Source organism: Monopterus albus, unplaced genomic scaffold (assembly GCF_001952655.1).
Source record: "Monopterus albus unplaced genomic scaffold, M_albus_1.0 scaffold17.1, whole genome shotgun sequence".
Taxonomy (NCBI): domain Eukaryota; kingdom Metazoa; phylum Chordata; class Actinopteri; order Synbranchiformes; family Synbranchidae; genus Monopterus; species Monopterus albus.
In genome coordinates, this window is record NW_018127897.1 from 151,826 (window position 1) to 162,560 (window position 10,735).

General features: G+C 43.1%; 1 protein-coding gene across 2 annotated transcripts; it reads right to left on the bottom strand.

Moving 5' to 3' along the window:
* Positions 1-9: 9 nt before the first annotated feature.
* onecut1 (one cut homeobox 1) lies at positions 10-10,225 on the bottom strand. Of its 2 annotated transcripts, none has more exons than XM_020592332.1 (2): positions 8,861-10,225; positions 10-4,909 (listed from the first exon to the last, which is right to left on the bottom strand). In XM_020592332.1, exons 1-2 carry the CDS (start codon positions 9,918-9,920, stop codon positions 4,620-4,622), a joined length of 1,350 nt encoding a protein of 449 aa, XP_020447988.1. In that variant the 5' UTR covers positions 9,921-10,225; the 3' UTR covers positions 10-4,619. The 2 variants fall into 2 exon arrangements, with proteins under 2 accessions (XP_020447988.1, XP_020447986.1); XM_020592330.1 differs by having other exon boundaries at positions 8,846-10,225.
* Between the last annotated feature and the right edge of the window lie 510 nt (positions 10,226-10,735).

Sequence of the window (10,735 nt, forward strand, 5' to 3'; positions counted from 1 at the left end):
GCTGAAGACTAGTAAAAAAAAAAAGATATAGGAAAACGGGGAAGACATACGTCCACACTGCATCGTCTACTTTAATAGGCATGTATAATGTAAGCACTTGTACTTCCACATTTTCCATTCTGTGACACAATGACTGCATGACATAAACATTTCTGTGATGATCTTCCATCCCTGGAGACTCTGTGCTGTCTGAGCATGATAGAAAGGAAGCAGTACTAACAGTGGAGCCTCTGACAAACAGAGTGAGTCAAATTTACTGTTTTAAACTGTTTGCTGATGCACCAATTGATCCCACGCATTCACGCGTACCAGATAATACCTTGCCTAATACCTTGCGATATGCAGTAGAAACAGATTTAACAATGGACAAACACACAGTAAAGAAATACATGCAAATGAGCTTACACACAGCCACAGCAGCACTCAACATTTGATTTACACACACAATCACAGACAGAAAAAGAGATGAGCAATGCAGGTGATCGTCCCCATACACACTCACACACTGATTTTGCGGTAAGGTTTTTTGCAGTTTTATTAGACTTTGCTCATAGTCATGACACGAGTACGTACCAAAAGAACAGATACTAGATGGAGCGAGGCGGCAGTGCCATGGCAGTATAAACAGACCCAGCTCCATGGCACAGCCCCTGGCAGACCGGCTGCCCGGCCTCCACTCCACCTCACTCTGTGTATGAGACAGCAAAGTGAGCGGGACTTGCAGCCCTCGTTTCAAATGCAGATTGTACATTAAATAGGAGGTTCCCCACATGGTAGAGTAAGCTTGTCCACACAGTCCTACGCCTTCTACATTCTATACCCGTGCGAATGGCAAATCAAAACTCAACAAATCTATCTCACAAATGCCAGTGCTTTTCAACATTATACATTTTTTCCCCCAATTTTTGGTTTATTTTAAAAGTCTTTGGATGTGCAGTAACACCAATAAAGTAACAGTTTTCAAGAAGTCAAAAGAATAAAAATCACACACACACTTACACACTGCTTTTTTGCCAGCTATTCAACAAAGTAGCTCATGTATAACTTTGTCTGCATTGGCAAATCAACTGTTTAGGTTTCTGGCAGTGTTTAAAACACACATTGAAATGCCGGCAAGGATTTAGCTGAAGAAGAATACAAACTACTCCTTTGTTATATCTAAGTATGGGAAATAAGGCCATAACATAAAACTGTCATTTTCATTTGTTTTTGTTTGTTTGTTTGTTTTGTTTGTTTTTTCAAAAATCTACTATATACAAATCTAGAGTTTCTACAAATGCATAAATTAAAGCAGTGGTTAACCAATACAAAAATGCAATTAAATTAAAATCACAACACAGAAATAGAGAAAAGGGAAATATGAACACAATATCACAGCAGTTGGTTTTACCCTGTAAAAGCAATAGTCTACGATCATAATATTGGCATAACCCAATGTCTGATAAAAAATACGCTTCTCCCTCCATCCCTTAAGTTTCATACATCAACCCTGAAACTTGCCCCTCGTGACTTGAAACAAAGCACTTCTGCAAAAAACAACTTCAAAATAGACAATCATACAGCTTTTTGAAGTAGCATTAACAATTACTACACGAGAGGAGTTCTGCCTTGCTCATAGATAAATGTCTCTATGCAGAACTCAAAGGAATTATTACTATGAGGTATTCAGAGACATTGGTAAAGACATGCACGGCCAGAGTGCTGGACATTCCTACATACAGCAGAGAGACAAGGGAGGTTGGAGGTGAAGGAGGGATGGAGAGGTAAGGGGGGGGCAGGGGAGAGGAGAAACAAAGACCTTTGGTTTAATCTGTAGAAGTGGACAACAGAAATTCCTTTGGTATGTTTTCATTGCATGGTTGCGCTGGCAAAAGCACCACGGTGTGATAAAAAAAAGAAAGAAAAACCTTTTCCTTGTTTTTTCAGTAGTGGCCCTTCTACAGGCTGAGGTATTCACAGAGTCAAAGGTGAGAGGTCAACAGTGGTATAACACTTTGGTTCAAGCAAGGCACTCGTCCTGGGAGTTTTAGAAAGATTGCAACACGTCTGCTTCTACTTTCAGGAACATGTCCGCCTATAGTTGAGTCAACAGTTCTGCCCATGGCTAAGTCAAGTTGTCTACTTGTTATCACATGAAGATGTCTGACCTATTTGTTGGATCAATGGTATCAACCTATAGATACACACTCACGGGCAGGGCCAAGAGGAAAAAGAACAAAAAAAAAAAAAAAGAAAAAGGCTGGCTAACAGGGTACTCCATCAAATTCACATCAAATATTTAATATTGATTCATAAACCAAAGTAAAACCCTAGTTTTACTTATTTGTGAGCTTGGCACATTGCTTGTTTTTACATTTGAACTTTTTTTTTCTGATAACACAGTGGAAGAACCAATGCTTTTGTGTAGTTAACAAGCAGACCAAAGACTAAGCACATTGCTATCAAATTCGTCGTACCCTGCTGGCACCTGCATAGCCGAGTGTGTGTATCTATGGCTGCATATCTGCCTATAGATACATCAGCATGACTATCTATGGAGCTGTAATCAGAGCACAGATGAAGCAAGAGCACACAGAGCAGGGGTGCATGGGTTGAGTGCAGGTGGGGGGAGGGTAGAAAAAAGGAAGAGAGGGGAGATGGGGGGAGGGGAGACATACAACATCTTTGAACACCACTCATAGAGGCCGTGCAATGAGAAAAAAATCTTTGGTTATCTTTGGTATCATCAAAGTGATAGAAATCACGTATGGAACTTGAGTGAGGTAGCATCTTTGGTTCACACTATAAAACATCAGCAGGTCTTGACACATTTTTTTTTTGTTTCTTGTCATCTTTTTGGTGACACAGCTCTCTGTTTTGACCCTTCTTCAGAGCTTGTTCTGGTGAATGTAGAGCTGCTAACCCTGGCCATGAGGAGGATGATGGCAAGGGGCCGGCTAAAATCTATCTAATGCTACGCTGAACTGGGCCAGCCCTGTGTAGTGCTTTCCTCCTAGTGCTGAAATGCATAGCTTACCAGGAGAGTGGAGGCAGGAATGAGGGAGGTAGGGGGTGGGGGATTGGCAAGAGACAGGGACGGAGTGCTTTCGTATTCAGGTGACGAGCTGACATTGCTGTGTAAGTGCCTGAAAGTTATTTGATTGTAGATATCATCCCCTTTACCCAGCATCTCTGATAAGGAGATAAAATGAAGTGCACAGAGAAGCAAGAGCAACGCTGAACGCTTATTATCACACTGGTGCCATTGTCTGTCCTTAAACCAACAAACAAAAAAACAAACAAACAAACAACAAAACAAAAAAACATCAGAGTATATCTGTCTCCCTCACGGTGTCATGACCGTACATAGAGCCAGCATCTTGTGTTTTCACTGTTGCAGAGAAAACACACTACACAAAGGATTTGTCTTTGTTTGCCAGCTACTGATATTTGAACACATACACTGGAGCTAAACCTGTAGGCAACAGAGAAACAGACCTACTGTGGAGGTGGCATCTTTAACAATTCATCTTCACAAACAGCATCTACAGTAACATTCACTAGACTGACTGTGAAGACAAAGCTGGAATAGTTTGGTCTGATTCAAGAAGGCATCTATAAGGCAAATGTCAATAGGTTGTGTTATATAATACAGGGAACAAATTTAAGTGTGACTCAAAATGTTGTATGGAGCAGTAACATTCTCTTTTTTGTGTTGCCCAACTAACAGTCTGTTTTAGGAGGTAAGGGAGGAAATGAGGTAAAAATACGCTCAAGATTATCGACAACAAACTATACTCTTTGGTCAAATTCCTTCTTAACACATTCTTAAGTGGTTTTATTTTAAGATGCATAAGTGGCTTCAGGGTGTAGAAGGCTTTGGTTTCTTTTCTTTAAATTATTCAACGCTTCAGCATGTTGGAAGAAAGCACTACTATGTGGGTTGAGGTTTGGGATTTTTGGTTTGGTTTAGGGTTGCCATGTTGGTTCTGGGTTAGCAGTCTACACATGGGCGTTAAACTGTCTTTCTGGAATGCTTAATGGAAAGACACAGCTGGACAAGCAGACGGCTAGATAGACAGTCCACCACATCTGATCCAAGAAAATTTGCACAACAGTCCTTTAGCTCCATAGGGTGTTTTTCTTTAAAACTGATTGACCAATCCCACCAGAGCTCAGCATTTTTTTGGCTGTTTTACAAGGGTGTGGACAGCTGCAGATCAGACTCTCAATAGGCTGATTAAACCTTCATTTAGGGACCCATCATTTAAACAAACCAATCACATTCAAGATAATGATGGCGAATGATAGATTGATATTGGGTGGGGGAAGTGAGGGGGTGTAGTAAAGCTAGAGACCAGTGTTTGTGAGCGTGTGTGTGTGTGTGTGTGTGTGTGTGTGTGAGGGAGGGCAAAATTATAGTGTTTTGCAGTTACTGAAATGAACATTTCAAAGCAGGTCAAACAAGAAGTCTTTGGTTTGTTTTTTCATCTTTGGATACTATAAATATCGATATAGTACAGGTTTAAGGGCAAAATGTTGCTTCAAGGTCTTTTTAAGTTTCTCTTTGTTTCTCTTAGGTTTTAAAGCTTTTCCACCGAGGTTGAGTCAGTCCATGAGTTAGTCAAATCAGTCTGTTTTCAGGCTTTGGTGCAGGGATTGGTGCCAGAGTTAGCTGCGTGACTGGAGCCATCGTCCACCCACTTATCTAGGCTCCGGCGACGTGCGTTCATGAAGAAGTTGCTGACTGTGGCCAGCTCAAGGCCCAGCTGCTGGGCGATAGTGAGCTGCAGCTCTTTGGATGGACGCTTGTTCTCCTTGAAGATGGCATGGAGCGTCCGTCGCTGCACATCTGTGAACACCAGCCGGGGCTTTTTGGTCACATTCCCCCGCTCGTTTCTGCCATGGTCCTGTTCTTTACGTTTACATGCTGGGGAGAATTCACAAGAGAGACAGACATAGTTTGTGAGAGTACTATAGAGTAGAGGCTACTTGTGTAAAAAAAACAACAACATGAATTATGCCAGAAGATTTGAGAATATTTTCTCCATTACATCTCAGCCTTGGATTAGAAAAGGCCCTGAATAAATAAATCAACTGCACAGACTGGTTTCTCACATATCAACATCACATTCTAACTAGGACACAGTGATATGGATATTTAGTGTCCGCACCAGTATCTGAGGTATCCTAATCCATTTCGACCATAATCAACTCAAAGCAGGTGCAAAATAAATTTGTCTTTCAGGTTCTTTTCATCGACACTTAGAAAAAGACAATTCACTGTTTTGCTAATATGTTGTTGTTTTTATCTTCAGAATACCTCTTTTTCTTAGATTAAAGAAAGTTAATACTGGCTGACAATGACAATAATATGCATCTGATGCATACATTCCAAACTATAATTGCAGCAGCTAATTTGAATAACAAGCCCTCCTCGTTTATTCAGTGTGTGTAAAAAAAAAAAACAAGCAAGTGAACTGTCATCACTAAATTAAGAAGTACTAATTGCACACTGACACTCTAGTTGTGGAATTGATATTGTAAAACGTCTTATCAAAGCCATATTTATCTTAGGTTCAGGCTGCATGGTAAGTAACTACAGAACGCGACTAGTCCACATTTCGTCCCATCCTGTGGTCCACGGACCAGAGCAGCCCCACGGGGAACCTGTGGACGCTGTCCAGGGTGCTGAAAGCGACTTTACGCCTCTAAAGCCTCTGGGAAAACGAGCTATAGATGACTGAATAATGGAAAGACGGACCTGGGAGTCCGTTTGACAGCAAATCAAATCTCCCTTCAGCTGATCTTATTTAATTTTAATATTTTCTTTATAAGACCTAATACACCCAATATACCAAGCAAACCGAGGTTGATTATTGAGCCAGAGACCAGGAGGGGGCAGACGTGGGCTGCTGGATCAAGAGCCAATATAGACTCACTTGGGAAATTAATAAAGACACATTCGAACCACGAACCAATTTTAAACCCATACTGTTTAATTCTGTAAAAATGCACCGAGTGAATAAAAACATTTCATTATAGAAAACCTCACTACACAAAGGAAACCAATTAAACAACCAATGAAACGCATATAGCACAAAATATAAAGATAACTGCCAAAAGAATGGTTGAATTACTACTTTGTAAGATGTTGTATCACACAGGCTGAGGAAACTGTAGCCAGACGTGCCTTTAAATGACTTCACATCACTGTGGTCTTCAGCTAATATTTTGGTCTTTAGTTTAGATGCTCCATCTGTGTCACTGCGTTTCAAATAGTCTAGTATAGCAGCAGTAAACCGTGTCTTAATAGATTTTGATCATGGTGATTTAGCTGATCTCGCCTTATAACCTCGGTTTAGCACATAGTCTCTCTCTACAGTGCACAGGCCTGTCCACATGAACATATACTGGAGTATGATTGTGAGTATGAACCAGTACCGGTAAATATTAACAGAGAGTCGGAGCACCTCGTGTAAGACCTGCTATAAATCAGTAGGAGTGAAGGCCACTCAGACAGCAGGAACGACCACAGGTCGGCACCAGACAGACCGCGTTCCCAGGACCAGGGGGACACAACGACGGCCTCGTTATCAGGCTAATAACACACACACACACACACACACACACACACACACTGCTGCTCCGGGCTAATCATTACAAACACACAGATAACTCCACACACTCAAACAGACAGAGCATAGACAGGGTTTGCTGATACGGTGTGACGATAGTCCTTCGTTTCATAATCTCACAGAGAGAACAACAAACAGACCTCTGTGCTGAAAATGCAACAAAAATAGTCACCTGGAAAACCAAACCTCGAAATATTCATGCGGAAAAACGCATTGTATGTGTTGGAAGCAGATAAATATGGTAAATATAGACACTATTTCCACGAACGACAGGAAACAATCAACAATATCACTGAAATTACAACCGATCTGCAAAGTCTGAACTCTCACCTCTCAATTGTGTCCTGTGCCAAATCATATCTGCCTTCCAAATCTATTCTGTTCTATTCAGGCAAATTCAGGTGAGTAATTGAATACGTGGGAAAACAGAAAAGGCCAGAGATTAATTTCAGACACCTAAAATCAATAAGTATATCACATCTACTTCAGCACACGATCACATATTTGGTTCACCAACGGATCAATAAGATGGCGCTCAGCCCATTCTCTTCAAATTAATTTAGTTTTTAACTGTAAACTTTTTCCCTCTCATAACCTTTATTTTGGCCAGTTTCTAATGAAAACCTAGAATTTTATATTTTTAAATATTTGCCGAAGAGTAGTTTGTATTATATTGTGAGCCATTTTTCTCCTAAAATTTTGAAATAAAACGAAAATGTTCAAAAAAACATAATATGAAAAATAATAATAATAATGAACACAACTGAAGCAGGTGTGAGACATTTATTTTCCATGTATAGCCAACATGAATAGGTTCCTTTACAAACCACGCCATGATCCAAACAAATTGATTTTTTTGTTTTAATTATAGATTGGTCATATTAATGATCAAAATGATGAAACAAATTCCAACCCAGCTTCGAAAATTTTTATTTTCTACTCATTTGCCAAAGTCAGTGATAGACTCTCATCCTTATACCATTAACACCCCCCCCACACACACACAGCAGATGATAAAACTGAAAAATAATCATTTGGGATTAGGCTACACTCACATGCTCACACCCATACGCGCCCGCAGACACGCACTTTCCACAATGTAGCAACAGTCTCACCTTTTCCTGAAAGCCAAAAAAACCCATTTGTAGGTCATTGATTAAACCTTTAGACGTTAAGAAACTCCATCGGGTGTCTGTGAACGCGCACGTGTGAGATTTGGGTCTTACTGCACGCGCTAATTGACTGGCGCGTACCTCGGGGACAAATTAATACAGAGGTCTATCAGTTAATTAGAGAAACCTCAGTCAAGTCAGAGTTAGTTTACGAGCAAAACAAAGACACATGCTCTTTATTCTTTTATTTTCTATTCCGTTCTGTTCTGTTCTGCCTATTCTGCTGGGAAATTAGGGCCTATAATTTTGCCAAAGCCATTTTCACCAACTAAATAATGCATGATTCCACCTTCACTTGACATTTAAATTTAGTTTATCACAGACTCTCTAGACACTTTCTCTCTCTCTTTCCGTTTACATCGAGGGCAACACCAAAAAGGCTGATCGGTTGCATCTACACCAAAATAAACACATTCCTAACGATTTCTGGATGAAGGATCAACTTACGCACACAGTCCAGCGGTCGATATTTTGAGGTAAAATGACATGAGCACTTGTTTCACACAACCCCCAAACCAGTGCAGAAACAGAAAAGGGATGCGGATTGATATCAGGCCATGTATTTGGTTCGCTGGGATCATTTGATGAAGAAGTCAGCATTTCACCTATTGTTTAACACTGTGCAATGCTGAATCTGGACCATCCTACAGAACCTCTCTAGGCACATATCTCTAATATGGGGTTCACATCTGAAGAAACCAGGCTCGTCAGTTCACCAGACCGTAGCGCATGGCCTGGCGCCTATAATTTGACATCCAACATCTTTTATAGAGGTATAAATTCTGGACATCGTTGGGCAAATTGCGTTCTATGTTTTTGAATAAAGTACTATCAGCCTAGATGGAGCATTTGTCCTGAATGTTACCCTTAGGCTATATTCGGAGTAAACTGTGGTAAAACTATAAGATCATCTTTCGATCCCAGGCCACTCAACCCATTGCTCAGCTTAAGGTAGCATTCGCGCTAAGTGGTCCTCTACGCTGAATTAACGCCCCTGTCTGAGTCAGTTTTTCTCAGCGACACATTCAGAAGATGAAAGCAAAAATGGGGCTTTACCGAGGCTTCGCTCACCTGCGAGCCTGAGCGCACTCATGCGTTGGAACTCAGGCTCCTGCAGCCATTTCCACATTCGGCGGAAGGTCTCTCTACCGGACTTGAGCTTGGACCAGGGTTTGGGGTTTCTCAGCAGGTCGGACAGGGTCCCTTGGGACCTACAAAGGACCCGCTGGGCAAAGATGGCCTGAGGAATGCTGTAGCGCTTCAGCTCTGTGGTGATCCTCTGCGCCACCTCTTTGGTATTCACCTCCTCCATCTGTCCCCCTGAAACACCACCCCCTCCACCACCGACCCCTTGCTGTCCGGGGCCGGAGGCCTGCTCCCGGCTGTTCCCCAGCCCCTGCCCATGCCCCTGCGCGCCAAGGTGGGCGTGAGGGTGGTGATGGAGGCCGTTGATTTGTACCATGCCCGCTGAAGAGCTCATGTGCTGCTCCGTGTGTCTGCTGAGCATTGCCGGGTGGTGAGCCTCAAACCCACTGGGGGTAAGCATCTTCTCACCAGGCATGGCGGCACCGGGATGAGCGTAAGGAGGGATGCCGGCCTGGGAGGTATGTATGCTGGCCAGACCGGAACCAGACAACGGAGAGAGGCTCTGACCCATGCACGGATCCTTGTGATGATATGCTGGATACAGACTGTTCATAGGCGCCAGACTCCGGTCCTCTCGCATCAACGTGAAACTGCCGCTGACATTTCCGGGGATCCTCTGGTGGGGATGAGGGTGAGGATGATGGGGATGATGGTGGTGGTGATGATGGGGAGGAAACTTGTCGGACACGGTGGAGATGGGGGGTAAGGGCTGAAGAGGGGTTAGGGTGGTGTAAGTGCTGCTTGCACTCATGCCAGGGGGGGCTTCACACATGCTGATGGCTTGATGCAGGTGTCCGGGGTGGCTCGGGTGATAGTCTCCGCTGTCCAGCAGGGTCGCCATGCCCATTGCACGGTGGCTCAGACCCCGAGCGTTCGGACGGGAATGTGGACTGTGGCCACTCAGCAGCTCTCCGTGACCGGCCACGGATTCATGGCTCACGCCGTGCAGGTCGCCAATATTCTCCATCGACAGCTGTGCGTTCATGATCCGGGCAGCGCTGTGGACAAACCATCTATCTGACCTACTGCAGTTCGCTGATGGCCAGAAGTCCTCACGTCCAATAAAGTTCAGTTTTTTTGTTGCCTTTTTTCCTCTTGCAGAAACCTTTTCTTCTATTTCCTCCCCTTTCTCTTAATCTCCTCCTATTTGTTTATTCTCTTAACTCTAATGCTGTTTTGCAAAATGGAAACTCTTTTTCCGAATTCCTTTTTTCCTCGATACTTTTTCTTTTTCTGATTCCCTTTATAATTCAAGCCCCCCCACCACCAACCAGCTGTCCTTGCGCCCCGGTCGGTGCCGCGCCATCTCTCTAGTTGTGTGTCTCCGGCCCCTCTTCCACCGCAGCACAGATCGCTGTTTACACATGCGCATTGTGGACACCCACCCCCTCCCCTTCTCTCTCTCTCTCTCTCTCCCCCTCTACCTGACAAACACACACGGGCCCACACACCTCCCTATTGTTATGACGTCAGCCACCTTATTAAGGACGGGCGGCACCAAGCCTCCTGCTAAGGGCTGTTCTCCCCAATAACCCATATTTAGCAGCCGGTAGCCTTTACTGTAACGTTAAAAATGCAAATAGACGGATCTCTACTTAAGCCCTCACTGAATGGACCCATGGAAATGGTCTGGACACAGCGGCTAATGCTCCATTATCAGCTGTTATTTAGTATAATGTTATATTCATTTGGGCTATAATGAGGCTTTCTCTTCAGTCCTCCTTAAATCATTAAGTACAAATTAAACTTCCGGGTTCATTCGGAGTTGATTTTTAACTAGTGGGATCAGGAATTCAGAAA

What these genes read in the sequence shown, in the direction of transcription:
- onecut1 (XM_020592330.1), bottom strand. Translation starts at nt 9,920, where the DNA reads ATGAACGCACAGCTGTCGATGGAGAATATTGGCGACCTGCACGGCGTG. An exon ending in CGCAGGTGAGCGAAGCCTCG is followed by an intron (nt 4,910 to 8,845) that starts GTAAAGCCCCAT and finishes AATTCTCCCCAG; the next exon opens with CATGTAAACGTAAAGAACAG.